Genomic DNA, 22150 nt, shown 5'->3' with positions numbered 1-22150 from the left:
ATAATGTTTAACTGGTGGTATTGTATGACTATTTCTATTAGCATAATGTTTAACTGGTGGTATTGTATGACTACTGCTATTAGCATAATGTTTAACTGGTGGTATGGTACAGGGATTAAAGCAAAAGAAAATCTCCTGACTGAACTTTTTTTCAGGCCAAGTCATATTCTAGTCTTATTTTAACCTCCAAATTTTTTTTAATAGCGTTAGCGTTTTAAGGGAGCCTACTTGTACAGCCTACTGTCCTGACTGTGACTATAGACCCTACTGTTGTGGTTGTTGTGCCAGGCAGGGAGGCTGTGTGCTGGAGAGCGTAAATGCAAGTCTTGTGGCTAGCTTCTGATTGATGGTGAGCTAGCACCCTTTTCCCATTACTTTGAACCATGAACTAAACGGCTTGTTATCATACAAACAAGGGACTAAACACGTTTCGCAATTATGCCACAACAACAATGGACAGTCTCCTCCCCACCGATTGTATATATTTTTTTACCACCCACCCACCCCCTCCTAATGTACAGTCTCCTCCTCATCATATGTATATATTTACTGTTAGGATCTCTGGGTAACAGTACTGTATATTTGCATATCGTATATGTGACAAATGTAACAGTACTATATACCTGTCTGTAAGTCATGTATGTCCCTATGTCATAAATGGCATGATGTCATGTATGTCATAAATGTCACTATGAATTGAAAATGGGGGACCCTGATGATGTAAACAAGACAAACATCTTTCTCTGATCTGCATCCCCTTAACAATTGTGTGTATTGCTACTGGATTTACCAGATCCAGAGTGAATGAATGAATGAAAACTTTATTTAATACACAAGACCCTCTTCTTGGGACCAAGTAAGGTTTCGTCGATAATCCAATGTACAGTCCCCCCACTCCACCTACCCAACCTCCTCCAATGTACAGTTTCTTCGTCAAATGTATATACTCTCTTTTTTAGACTATTTTTGTATCACAAACAATACTGTATTTGTAAATCTGGTATGTCATAAATGTATAGATGTAGCAGTACTGTCTATCTGTATGTCGTGTATGTTATGATGAATTGAAAATGGGGACCCTGATGTAAACAAGATGAAAGTATTTCTCTGGTCTGCATCCCCTTAACACTATGATCGCCGATGACGAGTTAAGACGTCATTCCTAGCCATGCTCATTCTGCCGAAGACGCCGTAACTCGTCTTTGATGTCAATATTTCAAAAATCTGTGATCGAAATCATATTTCCCCTCCGGAGCCCTGAGACACACTGCAAAGCTCCACTCAACTCTCTAGTGGTTCAAGAGCGCCATCTGGTGGCCGATCGGCAGATCGCCAACCGGAAATGACCCTTTGAACCGGTAGTGCTCATCCATATGTGGTCCGGGCACTCGCTATCGTTAGAGAGACTCCGTCTTGACACAGTGAACATCGATCGGTGCAAATAACTCGAAAAAACAACATGATTTGGACGTATATACTATTATACAACCTGGAAATGGATCTGGCATTTCTCCATCCCATAATAGAAAAAATTCTGTTCCACGCTCATCTGCCAGCGGCGCGAGGAAGCCACGGTAAGATTCAGCGTTATATTCTAACGTGTTCCATATAAACTGCTATGATGAACATATGACCCACTCTGGATGAATCATCTAACGCTGCCCACGGAATTATAAACGATCCCCCGCCCATCCGGTCATCATCAGATGATATGTAGTAACTCCTAGAAGCACATCCAGTTGACATTTTTTATCTCGCACAGATTCCTACCAAACTGTATTTGATCATCAATATAATGCATTTAGGGCTATAAATCACGTTCTGAAGAAAGCTGCAGAAAACGATAAAAACATACCGGTACTTATACTTTAGACCATATTTTAGTATGAATATGTGAATGAAAAAGTTTAACGTTGCTACACCCTGAACAATACATATAGGACATTGAATGGGCCATAATAATGGCAATTTAGCAATAGAATTTAAAAAGTTATAGCCCTGCAAAGAAGGGGAACTTCTCCATAGACAAATAGAGATGGCGAGGGATGGTAAATTATGAATTTAACCCATGGCGATCAAAGTGTTAACAATTGTGTGTATTGAGCTGTACTGTATTGTACCCATTCTGCAATCTGTTAATAAAATGTTCAATCAATCAATCAATATTTAACAGATTGCAGAATGGGTACAATACAGTATGGCTCAATACACACAATTGTTAAGGGGCTGCAGACCAGAGAAAGACTTTCGTATTGTTTACATCATCAGGGTCCCCCATTTTCAATTCATAGTGACATTTATGTCATTACAGAAAATTGACATCATGACATTTATGGCATAGTAGGGACATACTACAGGTATATAATAATGTTACATTTGTGACATATATGATATGCAAATATACAGTAATCAATGTTATCCATAGATCCTAACAGAGAATATATACATTATTATGGGGAGACTGTACATTAGGAGGAGGGGGTGGTAGAAAAAAGATACATACGGTGGGAAGAGAATATACGGTGGGGAGGAGACTGTCTACACAGATACACCTGTGTGATGTTGCTACGGAGTTAAGCTAATAAAGGTGACTCACAACCACAACAGGGGACTCACGTATTTGTACTGTGAAGTAACTGTTAACACGACAATGACAAATGTGTTGTTTCTGTTTTTCTTTTTGACATACTTGCGGCACACGGAACAAGTTAACAACTCACCACTACAGCCCGCAGTAGCCTAGCCAGTCTCTTGAAACACCGCTATCTTCAAACTTCCACTCGAAACTTTCTTTTGTTGGGTGGTGGTGCTCATCCTTTTCATCTGAGAAAACCACGGTGGTTTTTCTTTTTAGTGTCCGGCTTACTCCTTCCATTTAACCGACGCTATTAAGCTAACGCTAGCTAATCGGTATAGCAGCGAGTGCAAGCAGCGTGGTGGCTGTGACGTCTGTAAACAAGGAGAGTTGATGCGCGAGGCTGCAAAAAAGACGACTGTCGTAAAACCAAAACACATCGCAGTTTTTAATTATTTTACATGACTATTTTGTTACCCTGTGGCCTCTCAGACCTCGCAAATGTCACTCCAATAGCCTCCAGCTGCAACCGCGGAGCGAGCAGCGTCCTGTCTCTCGGGTCGCTGAGTGATGACTCTGCTTGGCGCAGCCGCGGTAGATATTTGGCGCCTCTGATTGGCTCAATTTTGTTTCAATCTGTATGCATCTACAAATCATATTATACCAAGGTAGCCAATTCCGTCAGACTGCGAATCAAATGGACGGATCTCCCCAATCAAATTGACGGAAATCCGTCTGGAGACGGAACGCTTTAATGCCTGTATGGTATGATTACTGCTATTAGCATAATGTTTTACTGGTGGTATGGTATGATTAGTGTTATTAACATCATGTTTAACTGCTGATATGGTATGACTACTGCTATTAGCATAATGTTTAACTGGTGGTACTGTATAACTACTGCTATTAGCATAATGTTTAAATGGTGGTATGGTATGATTACTGCTATTAACATCATGTTTAACTGCTGATATGGTATGACTACTGCTATTAACATAATTAACAGTAAAATAACAGTGTCTCACCTGAGGGCTCGTCATCTCGTAGTCAGAGTGTGTGACAGCGGAGTTGTAGTAGCGGTTACTATAGCGATAGTTACGGTTGTCATTGGAAGAACCGCTGGAGCCACCTGTAAGACAGACAGAGAGATCATCAATACCTTATCAATAACCTAACCAAACCAAAGCATGGATCAATATCTTAACCATTAACTCAATCAATATACGGGACCCTTGTCAATAGCAGTTCAATGCCTAAACTGCAGAGTTGAACAATACCGTAGGCCTTCATCAATAGCTCATAAAAGCTTATATACTCAATACCATAGACCCCAATCAATGTCTACCACTAAGTCAAGTCAAGTCAAGTCAAGAGTTTTATTTGTCACGGCATACAAGTATACAATGAAATGCGGGTGGTCTTGCCCGCAACGATGTGCAATACAGTAGTACAACATATAATGGAATCCAATAAACAACATTGTGCAATAAACAGGTAACATAGTGGGACATCACGGTATTTGTACATAGTTATTTACAGAGCATGAAGGACATGCTAGGTCCCTTGGTTGGTAGTGCAATACACTGTTACTATACTATTTTTAAAGTGACCTTTCCTTTGTGGCCATAAGTGTGGGCGTGTGCAGCATTAGTGAGTGCTTTCTCATGTTAAAGTGGCTGCTAGTGTGCGAGCGTGCACAGCGTGCGTGTCGTGTGTGTGCTAATGTGTGCTTGTGTGTGGAGAGTTCAGTGTTCATTGTTCAAGGTTCTGATGGCCTGGGGGAAGAAGCTGAGCCGAAGCCTCTCTGTCCTAGTAGCTGGTGTTCGCAGGCGTCTGCCTGACCTCAGCAGCTGGAACAGGCTGTTATTGGGGTGGTGAGGGTCTTTCATTATTCTGCAGGCTCTGGATTTGCACCTCTTGTTGTATAGAACCTGCAGGGGAGGTAGTGCAATACCCGTGGTACGCTCGGCACGTGGTACACTAACATCTGTTGTTAGTGTACCACGTACCAACAGATCGCGCTGTTCAGGTGAAAAGATGCGACAGCTGCCTCCTCATGTACCGGAGGGGACACGTGATGCAAGGCTTGGTCCTCAATGCAGCCGACCAGTGGGAGGCATAGTCTAGCAACGTTCGAGACAGGGGAGGGGAGAATTGAAGGGAGAATTGGCGAGGCGAAATTGGGATGGGAGAAAAATAGAAAAATAAGGAGAAAAAGTGGATAAAAAAAAAACATTGGTTAAAACAATTAATAATCAATAATCATTCATCATTAAGATGTAAAAGCACATGTCCCAGTGTCACCCAGTATTTTAGCTATAGGTTAGTCTTCTAATGTTTTAAATGTATGTGTTTTGTGTCATTGTCGTGTTTTTGTTGTGGCCTAACAGCCCTGGGACCATGACGGAAATAAGGGTCTTACTCTTTCTCATGTTATCCTTTGGATCCTTGTTGTGTTTTTAATCCATCAATAAAATAAAATAAAATCAAACCAAGGATATCTAACACATTAGGTGCCAGACTCGAGATATCCCGGGTTAACTCACCAGCGGTTGAGCGCCAGATCTGAGATTTCTCAGGTTTTGATCCTTTGATCTTTTTCCTCTGATCCCTGTTCTAAATCATCATCCGGATCATTCTAGCCATCCCTGGGTCGTTTGTATATGTTTGAATTGCAATGCCGATTGACTATCACCAGGTGGCAGTATCGTCTGTGTCTGAACTGGAATGGCTTGGTGTTGATACACGGCCTCCCTTTTTTTTTTTTTTTTTTGGTAGTGGCCCCTCCTCCAGCTTGAACAGAAATTCACATTGATTGCCTCGAAATTCTGTTGCCTAAGCGTATTTTACCATCGAAACGTGTATAGACATACTGTATACACTGGTAATCGCAATGGCATTGTGATCACTTGGAATTATTCTTTTTGGAATACCTTCTGGCTAAGGTATGGTATATTCTATGTCTATTTTACCGAATCTGAAACGTGTGTTTTTCTAACGATCACAGTTCTGTGTTTCACCGGACGTAAAACATGCTCGGCAAACACGATCACAGTTTTGAGTTAAAACGACCCCCCCACCTTGATGATTTTGTGAAGGTACATATATACATGTTTTTTTTTTTTTATCCACTTTTTCTCCCGTTTTTCTATATTTTCTCCCATCCCAATTTCGTATCATCCAATTCAACCCTCCCCTGTCACGAACACCGTTTCTTGCCTCCCACAAGCCGGCTGCAATGTGGACTAAGTCATACATAGCACAAGTCCCCTCCGGTACTTGAGGTAACAGCAGTCGCATCTTTTCACCTGCGCAGCTCGATCTCTCAGTGGCGAGGAGTAACGCGTGGGAGGCTCACGCTGCCCCCGACACTTCCTGATTCTACTGCGCAGGCGCACCAACCGACCTGTAGGAGTCGCTGTCCACAACGCCAGATCCCCACCCATCAGTTTCCCACCCCCTAATACGGCCAATGTGTATTAGTACGGACGACCAGCTAAACTGAAAGCAAATGTGGAGCGCTGAGCTCGAACAGGCAAGCCCAGCGTCTCCAGATTTTGTGGCGAGCGCCTTGCCCACTACGCCACGTAGCCGCCCGTACATATATACATGTTATATACCTTTGATTTGGGAATATTTGGGGGTTCAGGGAATCAACCAGAACGATTTCGGGCTTATTGCATAGTGAATGCTGGACCTTGAAGCCCACCCTGCAGAAGTCCTTGGATGGGTGCTACACCAGAATGATGTGTGTGGTGCTCAACATCAACAGGGATGAGCATGTCACTAATGCAAACTTGTATGGGGGGGGGTGCTAAAGGTGAGCGATAAAGTGGCAGTCAGGAGAATGAGGCTGGCAGGTCACTGCCAGAGACACCATGAGATGCCAACCAGCAAACTTGTGCTGTGGGAACCAACACACGGGCATCGATCACGAGGACGTCCCACATTAACCTACGTGGACGTACTCAGGAGAGATGCGGGAACAGAAAGCACCGGCGAGCTAGCCAGATGCATGGAGGATCGGGATGACTGGAAGCACCGATGGAGGGCCCGTCCGAGGACGACCGAGATAGATAGATAGATAGCACATAACGCGTTGTATCTCGCGATCTATGAAAAAAGACTGGATTATCTTGGAAATGCGCGATGTTTAGCGTGTAATAAACTACAAACTACAGTGTGTAGAAACAAACTATTTTTTTCCATGTTGCACTGCAAGTAATGTCTGTCAAATGAGCCACACCATTGTCTCCACAGCTATAATACAGAACACACACACAGCTTTGCAAACATAGTGAAACACAGCGGAAACGACTATCAAGCTGGCCATCTCCTCAAAACTCTTGTTTAGAATCACAGAACTAGGCGAGTTCATGTCGATGGAATATCTTGCCGTTGAGCTCAAAACAGAATCAACTATTATCGTCACAATATACCGCCCGCCTAGACACTCACCAATATTTATACAGGAGCTCTCTGAACTGATCTCACTATGTGTTACCGGATATGATAAGGTGATCCTAAATGGAGACTTGAACATCCATTTTAATAAGAAAACAGACTCCAAAACTATAGAACAAAAAAATCTACTGGATAGCTTTGACCTAATACAGCATATAACAAATGCAACTCACAGGCTTGGGAATACACTAGACTTAGTTATAACAACAACTGGGCTAAGCATAACAAATATCTCAATAACTGAATTACCTCTCTCCGACCATCACTGTATATTTTTTGATACTCAAATAACCCTTACTAAAAAAAGAAAAAAAAAAAGTTCAAAAGAGGCTCCTAAACGACAAGGCTGAATCAAAGTTCATTGATCTTATCAGACTACATGAACCACACAATCATGACAGCTCTCTAAATGAAATGGTAGAAAATCTCAATGATGCAATGTCATCTATATTAAATTCTGTCGCCCCATTAAAAACGAAAAAGAAGAAAACTAGAGCCTCGCCCTGGTTGAACTATAATACGGTCAACAAAGAAAAAAGGAAATGTCGTGCAGCGGAGCGAAAATGGAGAAAAACAAAAACCACATATGCTGTGATATATACAAAGATGCTTTAACTGCTTATAATAAAACCATCCGCTTAGCAAGGAAAGATTACTTCTCTAAAATCATTACAGAAAATGCTGGAAACTCCAGAATCCTTTTTTCCACTATTAATGTACTACTCAACACCCTACACCTCCTCAGTCATCAACGGTTAAGTGTGAAGAACTTGCACTATTCTTTAACAACAAAATAACCTTGATCAGGGCCAGCATTACTCATGATGGAAATAAAGCTGATTGCGGCAAACCGTGCAATGTAACCATGAGAAGTTTCACATGCATCACATTAGATGTACTCTGCAAAACTGTCTCAGAATGTAACTCCTCCACCTCAGACATTGACCCTATACCTACAGCTTTCTTCAAACGGGTGTTTAATAGTGTTTCAAGCCCTGTGCTAGATATCATAAACACTTCCCTTAGGACTGGTATTTTCCCAGATGCCTTTAAAACAGCAGTTGTAAAGCCATTACTAAAAAAACCTAACTTGGATAGTAATGAAATGGCAAATTATCGTCCAATATCCAACCTACCATTCATTAGTAAAGTACTTGAAAAGATAGTTTCAGTTCAAATAAATTCCTTTCTTGAAGAAAACAACATCTTAGAAGAATTTCAGTCGGGATTCAGAAAATATCATAGCACTGAAACTGCCCTCACCAAAATAATCAGTGACCTCAGACTAAACTCTGACGAGAATAAGATCTCCATCCTTATCCTGCTAGATCTCAGTGCAGCATTTGATACAATCGATCACGATATTCTAATCGATCGTCTTGAAAACCATGTCGGTTTCTCAGAACATGTGCTAGGCTGGTTTAAAACATACATCAGAGGGAGGAAATTCTATGTTAAACTAGGAGATCACATGTCTGATATATACGACAACAACTATGGAGTTGCACAAGGGAGTTGCCTAGGTCCTTTACTCTTCTCCCTTTACATGTTACCGCTGGGTGATATCATCAGAGAACATAATGTAGATTTCCATAGCTATGCGGATGATACACAACTGTACATATCTGCTGAACCAAATGATACAGCGATTAGCTCCATTACAGACTGCTTACTGGCAATAAATAAATGGATGAGTAAGAACTTCCTGAAACTAAACGAGAACAAAACTGAAATTCTAATTATCGGCTCCAAAACTAAAAAAGAAACATTAATAAAGAACCTGGGGGGACTAACCCCTTGGATAAAATCTGAGGTCACTAGTCTCGGGGTTATCATAGATTCAGAACTGAACTTCAATTCTCATATTAGCAAAGTGACGAAAACATCGTTCTTCCAGCTCAGAAATATAGCAAAAGTACGACCATTTATTAATCAGAACAATGCTGAGAAGCTAATTCATGCATTCATATCTAGCCGGTTAGACTACTGTAATGCACTTTTCACAGGTCTCCCTAAGAAAACCACAGAGAGGCTTCAGCTAATCCAAAAATCTGCATCCCGGCTGCTAACTAGAACCAAAAGGAGAGAGCACATTAGTCCAGTCTTAGCTGCTTTACACTGGCTTCCTGTAACATTTAGAATTGATTTAAGGTCCTTCTCCTTACATACAAAGCTCTAAATGGACAGGGACCTAGCTACATCGCCAACACTCTAATAAATTACACACCAGCAAGAACACTGCGATCATCAGCTGCTGGACTACTAGAGGCTCCCAGAAGCAGTCAAAAGAGGATCGGTAATGCAGTCTTTATCAACTATGCCCCAAAACTATGGAACAAACTACCCCAAAACATGAGAGAAGCCAACTCGCTAGACATCTTTAAAAGACAGCTTAAAACCTATCTCTTTGCTCAGGCATTTCACTGATAGATATCTGCTACCACCTAGTGGCAAGAGGAAACATCAGGGATATCCTGACACAACTTGTACTTACCTGCACTATTCTTACCCTGCCTACTCTTATACACTGCCTATCAAATTCATGTGTCGGTTATCGCACTTTTTACTTCTTACTGATGACTATTTTTAAACTGAATCATTTTAAACAATTTTTATTATTTGCTAGATCCAAATGTGAAACACTGTGATTATTTGTATTACTGAATAGAGAGCCTATTAGGATGCTAGATCCTAATGTGAAACACTGATTTACCATACCTTGCTATGCTCGCTCATGCCTGTATTTTTTATGTCAGTTCTATTTTATAATTTTTAGACTTTTTAAACTGAATCATTTTAAACTATTTTTATTATTTGTATTACTGAAAACTGTAAGCGGAGAGCCTATTGGGATGCTAGATCCTAATGTGAAACACTGTGATTTGCCATACCTTGCTACCTGTCTATCTTTTTTATGCCCGCTTATGCCTGTATTTTTTACTGTTGTGAAGCACTTTGAACTGCAACCTCTGTATGAAAAGTGCTATACAAATAAAGTTATTATTATTATTATTATTATTATTATTATTATTATCTAGCGGTAGAGATAACCGCTAAGCGTGGCGCTGAAAGTGTTAAATATGTCCACGAATCCGGAGCACAAAATCTAAAAGCAGTCTTTCTGACTTTGGAATTGACCCGAGGAACATGTAGTATAATCCAGACATGAGTGTGTTTGATAAACTCCTACATTGAAATCTAGTAGTGAAGTAATGTAAATGGGTAATCTGTTTAGGAGCACTTTGTAAATAAACAATAATACTAATGTTGATCTAATCTCACAAAGAGAAGGAGCCCGCAAACCTTTTCATAGAGTACAATGACGGGTATTGGAGGTATCACCAGTAATACATCTAAGAGCAGAGTGATATATGTACTGTAGGTATCACCAGTAATACATCTAAGAGCAGAGTGATATATGTACTGTAGGTATCACCAGTAATACATCTAAGAGCAGAGTGATATATGTACTGTAGGTATCACCAGTAATACATCTAAGAGCAGAGTGATATATGTACTGTAGGTAGGGCTGACCTTCGAATATTCTTTTGGAATTAGAAGTTTCGGGCCGGGATTCGAAGCTTCGAGATACAAAATTTATAATAATATTAATTTTTAAAATGTGTATATGTTGTGGGACTTGTACAGCACTTTGTTCAACTTTGTCAGTGCTGTAAAGTTTAAAACTTTTTAAATCTTAGACAAACTAAACACTTTGCTTTCATGAAATATTGTAAGCAAGTCATTTGAGGCTTTATAAAAGCAGCACAATGAACACAAATGCAGTTAAAAGTGCAGAGTCTGACCTCATCTTAAATAACAAACAGCATTGCTTGTTGGAGTTAAAGAGAGGTAGAGTTGATTTAGCAAAAATATATATATTTTTTTAATATATTCAAATTTTATTTTCCCATTCGAATGCCATGCTCATCGAACGAAGCTTCGAAGTATTTAAGACAGCCCTAACTGTAGACCTTACTATATCACTCTGCTCTTAGATGTATTACTGGTGATACCTGTAGGTATCTGGTGGTACCTGTAGGTATCACCAGTAATACATCTAAGAGCAGAGTGATAAATAGCATCTAAGGGTTTAAGGGAGGTAACAGCAGCATATCTATATATTACATCACCATAATCCAAGACAGAGTAATACAGTTTAACAATTATGTTTCTAATAAACATAAAAGCAGGTTCTATTTCTATAAAGAAAGACACATTTCGTCCATACTGTAGCTTTTTAACCAGATTATCAACATGATAATCATGAAGTGAATTCTTCATCAATCCAGCCTAAATATTTATAATGTGGGGTTCCAGCTAATAAAGTGCTAATCTGAAGTTTTGCTATAATCGATTTTCTTAGCTCTTGTGAATAGCATATATTTAGTTTTATCAGCATTTAACACAAGTTTGAGATCAATGTGCCTATGTTGAAGAACATTAACTCATTCCGGGCCAACCACGAGTATAGTCGGGTTAACTCGCCATCGCTTCCGTGCCAATCACGAGTATAGTCAGGTTTTAATCGTTATTTCTTTTATTAGCAATATCCATTCATTCACCTGATGTTATCGTTGGGAATGGGTCTGAGCTCGCAAAAGGGCTAATACCGCCGCCTATCGTCTCGTATTGCACATCATTGGTTTGGATTGGCTGGGACTGTGCATCAAAAAAATAAGTCCGGTCCAGGTTTTACTTCTCGGGCATGCAGCTGGATACTATTGCATTGAGTCCCCCCACTGGGAGCATCGTGGCTCAATGTGTTTTGGACTATAACGTTGGATCAATGGACGCAATCGATATTTGGAATGGCGATCAGGAATTGGATTAATCTTTTTGCATGACATCAGATGTGAGGTAAGGCCTTTATGTTACGAATCTTGGGGTAATCAGATGTTCCTATCACCGCCATCAGAGCGTGTGTGTGTGTGTCGACCAAAGTACTTAGAAGCGATTTTTCAGACCCCGCTTTTCTTCGTACATGAGGACACACATACTATCGATAATCTAGCGTTTATTTGAAAACTATTCATAAATCAGCCGAAAAATTACAACAAGTTTTGTGTATTCCACTAAAGGGCTATTATCGTGTCTTTCTCTGGAATTACTAGAAATCTCCAAAACTATACTCGTATTCAAAACGGTATAAAAGATATGGCGGCACGGTGGTGTAGTGGTTAACACTGTCGCCTCACAGAAAGAAGGTCCAGGGTTCGATTCCCGCTTGGGGACCAGGTTTCCATGATGCCAGATACCCATGGTGGGGTATCTCCCAGGCCTTTCTGTGTGGAGTTTGCATGTTCTCCCCGTGCTCGCAAGGGTTTCCCCCCCGATAAGATAAACCCAATGGAAAAACATGCACAACAGATCGCTAACGCTGTGGCGTCCTTGACGAAGACGGACAGGAGCACTTGGATTGGTCCTCGGGGCGCGGCTCACGTTGACGCCCTATCTGCTCCCGGCTGCCCATGGGGGGAAGGATGACGGGATGCATGTATCGCTTCCGCAACGGAATTCGGTTTCCGGGTTCCCCTGATTGGCCGCAACGGCCACGTGACCCACGCCACTATCCGCCTCTGCCGCTGCCTGTGTGTTGACGCGCGCGCGGCATGGACTTCACTGCCGCTTTCCCACTTCAACGCCAGAGCGCTCTTGTTTAATAATATTGTCGCGTCATCTTCTGAGTGCAGAAACGCTGCTGTTTAATGCTGCTGTCGCTTTTCACATAGTCATCTTGAGTCAAGAATCACTTTTCCCACTTCAATGACAGAGCTGCTGTTTAATGCTATTGTCGCTTTTCACATAGTCATCTTGAGTCAAGAATCACTTTTCCCACTTCAATGATAGAGCTGCTGTTTAATGCTATTGTCGCTTTTCACATAGTCATCTTGAGTCAAGAATCACTTTTCCCACTTCAATGACAGAGCTCGCTTGTTTAATAATATTGTTGCGCCATCTTCTGAGTGCAGAAACGCTGCTGTTTAATGCTATTGTCGCTTTTCACATAGTCATCTTGATCCAAAAATCACTTTTCCCACTTCAATGACGCAGCTCTCTTGTTTAATAATATTGTCGCGTTGTGGAAAGCAGGATGAGAGAGCGTAGATTTCAGTGTGTATCATTTAATCATTTATCATTTAACATTTGAAAGGCATACATTGTTGTCATACAGAAGTACAGAATACTTTTATCCAAAATGCTTCTTACTGTTACTGTTAGAGACTGTGCTAGACAAGATAAGTATGAAATAAAATAGTATAGCATGTAAAATAGAAGTAAAAATAGAGGTCACAGTGTTCAGTATAGACATATGTACAATGTTCGATGCAGAATAGAAGTAACTGAGTTACCATACAATATACAATATACTATGCAATGTACTAATATACAATACGCTATAGTGCAAAGCAGAAATGGGATGAGGTACAATTTACAGTTAGGTGTACGAGTTGCAGTGCAAATGCTTCTTACTGTTGCGCTCCAGAGACTGTTACCATACAATATACAATATACTATGCAATGTACTAATATACAATACGCTATAGTGCAAAGCAGAAATTATTCTTGAATCAAGATGACTATGTGAAAAGCGACAATAGCATTAAACAGCAGCGTTTCTGCACTCAGAAGATGGCGCGACAATATTATTAAACAAGCGAGCTCCGTCATTGAAGTGGGAAAAGTGATTCTTGACTCAAGATGACTATGTGAACACACAGGCGAGCGTCAACACAGCAGCGCGTAGCGGCAGCGGCAGAGCGCTGGATGCGGGGGCGGGCCACGCGTGTCACGTGGCCGTTGCGGCCAATCAGGGGAACCCGGAAACCGAATTCCGTTGCGGAAGCGATACACGCTGACGGGATGGGTTAGGCGCTGAGACTATCGCATCGGCGACTGAGAAAAAGACAATGCATGTGTGTGTATCCCGTGTGTGTGTGTGTGCCGCTCCAATTGCATGTCCAGTTCGTTGCATGCCAATTAATTACTGCATTATTATTATTATTATTATAAAACGGAAATGTACCGATGAAAAAACAATCAGTTTCGTACATGTTGACTGGAAGCAACTCATTGACGATCACTGTGTTATTTAGATCTATTGCTATTATATTTTATATGTTTTATGCACTCGCAAATAAGTCCTATTCTCCATTGGATATAGCGTTGGCACGGAAGGGCCATCAGCAGAGGGCGCTGTTGGCCCGGAATGAGTTAAAAGAAAGTTGCTGATTTTCAGCAACATATTGGACTTATTGAGTCAGCCCAGCAATACAAAATAGTGTCATCTGCATACAGATGGACATTACGGGTATTTAAAGATGAGAAAATATCATCGATATAAAAAGTAAACCCACTTTTTTTATTTTCACATATCAGTGCCCACATTCATCAAATAAAAAAACTATAATTTGTAAAAAATAAATAAGCGTGTTATCAATACTTACAACAGTATAAACTGAAAGTGCCTGCACCGTTCTGCTTGGACAGCAGAGCTATTTTTAGGTCTGTGCAGCAGAGTCGCAGTACAGAGTAGCTTTCACTTTCATTTTAGAGTAGATTTAACTTCACATGAAGGAGAAGAGGCTCTAGAGACGACATGACAGGTTCCACAACGATGGCAACGATGGCAGAGGATTTGGCAATATTTTGGATTTAAACTCTGCAGCAGTGAAAGCTCAACTGGAGAGGAGCTCAGAAGACCAGTCCAACCAGCAACAGTATGTATATGCAATGCACTAAGGCTACAGCTACTGTACACTGATCCGTCAATGAACAGATAGAAAACTGTCGGACGGTATTACTGATTAATTAGAAGAACCCAACGTCAACTCCGTCTGTCCAACAAATACTCATAGAAAATGAATTAAAAACAGACAGATGGGCCAGAAATAGTAATCAATGTAACCGCATAACGTTATAGATCAAAGTAAGAGCTCTACAGATATTGAGCATAATTTTGTTAAATGTTCGGTGTCACCGGTAATAACAATGGACCTCATTCACCAACATTATTGTAAGTTTACTCTTGAATAACCTTGTTGAAAGAGAAAACCTACAACAGTTACCCCCGGATTCATCAACGCATGGAGAGGTTCTCTTAAGTTGCCAAAACGATCGCAGCTGCGAACTTCTTGAATGAAGTACGTCACTCATTCATAAACTGGAAGCGTGTTCTTGTACACCTGAATTTGCATACAGACACGCCCCACCAGCTCCTTCAATCTAAAGCGAGGGCCATGTGCAAAACTAAAGCGAGAGGTTCAACATTGCATCTCTGCTATGCTCACCCTATTCAACAGGTAGTGCGGAAGCGATTTGCGACTGATCACAATTCGATAAGATTCAAATGTATCGGCATCATACAGCACAAGTACAATACAACGAAAATAAGTTTGGCATCTAACCAGAGTACAAATGTAACAGTAAAGTGCAATAGTAAATACAATGCACAGGTGATTAAACTGTGGACAAAATTATAATAAATACTACTGAGTAATTGTGCATTTTATTTGGGCCAGGGTGGCCGCAAGTGCTTCCATCACCACCGCGGTCCTCTCCTGGCTGTTAGCAAACCTCTCCAGGCTGTTAGCGGATCTCTCCAGTGGGGACTGACGTGATGACAACAATTATGAACACAATGAATTAAATGAAAATGAAAATGAATGTAGCAATCAAATGTATAAAAAAGAAACAGCTATATATATCCATTGGATATCACAATATTACAATACTATCCAAATATCCTGGATAAAATGTATACGTTCACACTAATAAAACAAATTGTCTATTGGCTGAGCGTGTGGCATTCGTGTGACGTCACGTCCGGATCACGTTAACCAGGAAATAACTAACGCTAATAGTTGTTGTCGTCTAAATGGATTTATGGAGACACATTTATGGTAAGTTCAAGCCCGGACCACAAAGCTTCTTTAACTGAATCTCCGCCAACCACGTATATATACGTGTTTGCTCACCATGCGTTGAACGCCAATCACGTATATATATGTTATTAGTAGAGCTGGGCCGTTAACTGCGTTAACGCTATACTAGTATCGCGCGATAATATAATTAACGCATTAATCTTAAAAAAAAAAAAAAAAAAAAAAAAAAACTTTATTTACCCAGGGTAGGTTCGCTGAGCACAGATGCTCTTTTTCAGGAACGCCCTGCTTCACATTCACACAGTTCCATTCACACCTGGGAGCTGCCCAGTACAACCACAGTTGACACCATTGGCCACTGAGCAACTCCACTGGAGCAGTTGATTCAAGCCATGTCACATAGTTCAAGTTTGAAATGATTCTTTCTGTTTTGCTCCTGAGAGTGTGCTAGATACTGTACTGTACTGGTAATATTATTTATTTGTGTTAACTTCTGAATAAAACAACTTATTAAACACAAGTACATCTTATTGAACATTATTTTGATATTTCATTACCAATTATCATAGCAAAACAGCTTTTTCAAACAGTCTGTAATGCATTTTGGAAACGGGAGATGGGCTCATGGTGTAATGGGCCACCTGGCCTGAGAAACATAAGGAACACACATATTTTGAATGCCTTCGGCAGGGTTTTTTATTTTTATTTTTTAGCCATTTTAATCTAGATTAATCTAGATTAAATCCAGGATTGCAGATAGATTAATCTAGATTAAAAAAATGTATCTATGCCCACCTCTAGTTATTAGATATTTTTCCTTTGATCCCTGCGCTACAGACTCGCACGAAGCGATCGGAATCACTTTGGCACAGCCACATACGCTTGAACTGCAATGTCAATCGAATATCACCAGATGGCAGTATCGTCTACCATTTGAACTCTGATAGGAAGGCAGCATTATTGTCATTGAATGCATCGAGGCCTCGAGACTGGCTCTGTGGGGGAGGAGCTCTCCCAAAGCAATCGCAAAAACAGATCCGCTCGCCTCAAAACCTAGTGTCCAGTAAACAACGTGTAATTACCTATAAACTTGTAATCGCGATCGCCGATGAGATCATTGGAATTATTTCTTTTGGATTACCTTCTGGCTAAGGTAAGAACCCCCTATGTCTATTTTACCAAACATGGAACATGTTTATGTAACGATTGCAGTACGTTGCTGTACCCCCCCCCCCCCCCCCCCCCCATTGATGATTTTGTGAAGGTACATATGTACATGTTATATACCTTTGATTTGAGAGTATTTGGGGGTTCAGGGAACCAACCAGAACGATTCAGCCGTATTGCACATAAAGCGTCCTATCTCGCGATCTATGGAAAAAGACTGGATTATTTCGGAAATGGGCGAAGTTCAGCGTGTAATAAACTACAAACTACAGTGTGTAGAAACAAATGCCTTTTTACATGCTGTACTGCAAATAGTTTCTGTCAAATGAGCCATACCATTTTCCCCATAGCTATAATATAGAATATACAAATAGCTCCACAAAGATCATGAATTATCGCGAAAACAGTCAGGAAAAGCCGGCCTACTGACCGCAAGATGCGCGGCCAGCGCATCTTTTCTTCTTCTCGGAGTGCTTCGTTTACAATAAATAATAACAACCGAGAACATGGCAAATATATAGCCTATGAAAGGAATGGGGTGTGCTGAGAGCAGAATGTAAATGTGTCCATTCTATTCCACTACAGCTATATCCGCAATAAATTTATTGATTTATTTATTCACTGTCATTTTCAGTGTTGGTGTAGTGCTTTTATTTATTTTCGGACATCGCAATGCGTTGTTGAGGCATGACTGTACATGTAAAACGTAATTCTTTATCATACAAATATTGTCATATTTATTATTATTATTATTATTTAATTCCGAGGATGTCTGTAGAATCGACGTGAACGCAATCACCATGATTCCTCCCAAACAAAGCCCTTATAAGAACACGGCGCACACCAGTCTGTTTGACTTAAAGGGGAACTATTTTACTATTTCTTTCACTATTTGGGCACTTTTACACAATTCCTGTGAGTCTATGGAACACCTCTGTAATATATATATATTTTTTTATTCATTGTTTTGTATTTCTAATCAAGTCCTCAAAAACAGCATTTTTCTACCTCAAGATCTCGAGCTGTTTTGAGCCTGGGCTCCTAAACCACTGCGCAGCGTCGTGTTCGCCTGAACATTAACATGCAGCGGTGTCTTTATGACATCACATATAGGGCACATTTTCAAATGACTCAGTTCAGTGAGGGTGAATATTGTGAGAGGAGAATTGGAAGAATGCGCCAATATGAGAATTTTGAGACATAGATCATATTAATATAAGTTCACATAGCTAGGAAACAATGCTAAACACTCAAAAAGGCCATTTATAAGATAGTTCCCCTTTAAGTTCGGCTTGTAAATCCTGCTCTTAGCTACGAGCGAATCCCCGAGAAGGAACGGTTTGTGAATGCCAAGATCGGCCCGAGTGGAGCTATGATGAAATTTGCTCTTAACTTTTGTCTTAAGTCCGTTGGTGAATGAGACCCAAAGTTCCAATGAGTTCAAGAAATTCCACATCACAGTGGGAACCGTAACATAGATCAGTCATGGGTCGGTCATGGATCAGTCATGGGTCAGTCATGGGTTGGTTAGTGTGTGTGTGTGGTGTGTGACACCTTGTGGTGAAGGTTAGGGTTGGTGTGTGGTGTGTGACACCTTGTGGTGAAGGTTAGGGTTGGTTGGTTGGTTAGTGTGTGTGTGTGTGTGTGTGTGTGTGTGTGTGTGTGTGTGTGTGTGTGTGTGTGTGTGTGTGTGCGTGTTTGTGTGTGTGTGCGTGTGTGTTTGTTTGTGACAATTTGTGGTGAAGGTTAGGGTTGGTTGGTTAGTGTGTGTGTGTGGTGAAGGTTAGGGTGTGTGTGTGTGTGTGTGTGTGTGTGTGTGTGTGTGTGTGTGTGTGTGTGTGTGTGTGTGTGTGTGTGTGTGTGTGTGTGTACCAGAGCTGGAGACGGAGCTGGTGGTGGAGGTGGAGTGAGAGTGGTCCATAGCAGGCGAGGTGGAGGTAGAGGAACTTGTGTTGGTTCCTTCGTCTGTTGTCTTCTTGAAGAAGTTGTGCTGCAGAGCGTAGAAGGGCGTGATGCGGCTCTTAGGGTCATAGTCCAGCATGCGGAGGATCAAATCTGCAGGGAGACCATTAATTATTAGTATTACTACTGTTGCTATTACTGACTACTGCTACTACTGCTAATACTACTACTACTGCTACTACTGCTAATACTACTACTACTACTACTGCTACTACTACTACTGCTGCTATTGCTACTACTACTGCTACTACTACTACTACTACTACTACTACTACTACTACTACTACTGCTACTACTACTACTACTACTACTACTACTGCTGCTACTGCTACTACTACTACTACTACTGCTACTACTACTACTGCTACTACTACTACTACTACTACTACTGCTACTACTGCTACTACTACTACTACTACTACTACTACTACTACTACTACTACTGCTACTACTACTACTGCTATGGCTACTACTGCTACTACTACTGCTACTACTACTGCTATGGCTACTACTACTACTACTACTACTGCTACTGCTACTACTACTACTACTACTACTACCACTGCTACTACTGGTAGTACTACTACAGTAGCCCCTAACAGTAAAAATACCTTTAAACTTCAGGTAGTCACAGGGAGCGTGTCCTGGCTCTCCTGCCCGCCTCCCTCCAGGTCCTCCCGTCTCCACCCCCAGGATCTCATGGAGACGCCGCGTGGCAGGGGGCTTATACTCCTGCAACACACACACGAACACACACACGTACACACACACACAGGGTTAGTGGAATGGCCAGTATAAGCTGGCACTGGTTGAACAGGATGACTCAGCTCCCATCAGCAGCTGAGATGAAACAAATCCTCCGTCCACTTCCTGTCATCACATCATCACTAGTGCAGTGCCTGTTCAACATGTGGCCGTTCGGAAATACTGCTTGCAGCGTTGTCGAGAACCACAGTATTGCTGCTTGCAGCGTTGATGAGAACATGGCACCAGATTTGTCATGGTCACTCATGGTCATATTTACACATGTCCACCAAGTGGTTGCAATAGCACAAAGCTTTCAGGAAATATGAAATGTTATGTAATATAAGCCCTGCCTACATTTGAGCAAAAACAAATTTGATCGCTTTGCACTCCAGACACCGCGGAACGTTTCTCAGTGGACAAGTTCCAGGCATACCATTTATACAGGTGCACAGCGTGCATTGGCTAAAGTTGAAAAGTTGAGGCTGCGTTGCCCGTTGAATGGGAGATTTAGATATAACAAAAAACAGATGGAAGTGTTGATATGAGAACGGTTGTGTCTCGTAGTGTTGACCAAGGTGGTGGATGTCTCGTGGTCTTGGCCAAGATTGCAGTGACTGTTCTACGTACACCACCGAGGCCATAGATCAGCTTCTTAAAGTCTTCTGTCCGTGGTCTGTCAACGTGGTTTAGACGTTGAGTTCATTGCTGGGTTAACTACTTCTATTCTATTCACATAATATGCTTACTACATATATCTATTCTATTCACATAATGCTTACCACATGTATCTATTGCTATGTCCGCCCATCACAATCACGCGAACTGTCTAACGCCTGTCCCGTCTTCCTGTCTCCCTGTGAGTGGCTGTCTCGTGGTGATGACCGGGAGGATGCGACCCTCTCTGCGCCACCCCCATGCCTCAAATAGATCCGCCATCAGCTCTATTTTTCAATCTTTTAAAAAGTTCAGTTGCTATTGCATGCACTTATCTGTGTTCCCTTGAACGGCCCTTCTAAGGGTTCTCTCCTCCACATTGCCTGTGGTGCATTTTTTCCTATTGCTAGGTTTTAGTGAGTTTTTCCTTACCTTCATGTGGGGTATGTCTGGGAGTGTTGCCTTAATTTATTTAATTTATTTTAAAATGTTTGTACTTTATGGTGTTTTTGTTTTGTTTTTGTAAAGAAGACGTGTCCAGCCCATGGGGACATTAACGTGTGTTGTCGGGCCTTACAAATACATTTGATTTGATTTAATTTGATTTGTGTTTGCAAATACTTTTCATATCACCGGAGCATTTCAAGCCTACGGTATTACCTCAATGCTAAGCATGTAGCAGCTACCGTGGATGATAGAGCTAACAGGCTAACGTTAGCCCTAGTACAAGCCTCCTGCTGTTTGCTTCAGACTCTGATTCAGAGGATGAAAAGGGGGCCAACAGTGCTCTGGTGCTCTACAGAGCAGACCAAACATCACTACTGGTTTGGGAATAGCACTGCACAAGACCGCAGCAGACTACAGAGAGTGGCCCGTTCAGCCGAACACACAATTGGAGGTGGGCTTCCAACGCTCCAGGACATTTATAACAAGCATTGCAGGGCTAAGGCTAAGAGAATAATCAAAGACTCTAGTCACCCAAACAACTGCCTCTTTGAACTGCTGTGGTCAGGCAAGCGCTACCGGAGTCTCATGGCCAGTACAGACTCAGAAGGAGCTTCTATCCCCAGGCCATCAGGATGCTCAATGACAATGACACTATGTAACAACCCATCATCTACACTCACTGCACACACATCCACATGTACACATTCACTTTAAAGTTTAAACAAACACTCACCTTATCACTCACTTTAAACACACTTTATATTTATCCATTATTAAAGAGATTTGCACTACATTCATACCACATTTTCACCTTACCCTAAGTTTTGTACCGCATTTCTGCATTGTACCTCACTGTTACTCATTTTACTCTGTATTGTATATTATGTATATTGATTGAACATTCCTTTACTTACTTCTTAATTACTTACTTTTTTTACTGTATGAAGCACACTCTCAGGAGCTCACACAGAAACAAGCATTTCATCATAAAGTATTCTGTATTTTGTTGTGACAAATAATAAACAAACTTGAACCATTCTTAGTCTGGCTTGTTCATACAGATTAGAATATTGAAAAAATAAGAGAAATTGAGATCAATCAAGAAGTTTTTTTTTTCCAATGGTCAACTGTTCTGGAATGTACTTGAAAGTACTGTCTTACTTTTACCTCAAAAGTGCTTGAGTTTACAAAAGGTCCTTGATTTTGCTGCTTAAACTTACGTATAATGTATATTCATTGATTCACTCGT

At 41.1% G+C, this 22150-nt stretch overlaps 1 protein-coding gene across 2 annotated transcripts in view; it reads right to left on the bottom strand.

Annotated features, from left to right (window-relative positions):
* Positions 1–22150, bottom strand: part of dyrk1b (dual-specificity tyrosine-(Y)-phosphorylation regulated kinase 1B) — a 199351-nt gene that overhangs the window by 15376 nt on the left and 161825 nt on the right. For both annotated transcript variants that reach the window (XM_084335799.1, XM_084335798.1), the window contains exons 10-12: positions 19665–19785; positions 18964–19146; positions 3601–3704 (exon numbers count right to left, since the gene is read on the bottom strand). In XM_084335799.1, the coding sequence (XP_084191925.1) occupies positions 3601–3704; positions 18964–19146; positions 19665–19785 (408 nt within the window). The remainder of the gene's footprint in view (positions 1–3600; positions 3705–18963; positions 19147–19664; positions 19786–22150) is intronic.

Source organism: Notolepis coatsorum (assembly GCF_963971535.1).
Source record: "Notolepis coatsorum genome assembly, chromosome: 19".
NCBI classification, from domain to species: domain Eukaryota; kingdom Metazoa; phylum Chordata; class Actinopteri; order Aulopiformes; family Paralepididae; genus Notolepis; species Notolepis coatsorum.
The sequence above is the reverse complement of the archived record's forward strand: the minus strand, read 5'-3'. Positions and strand labels throughout refer to the sequence as shown.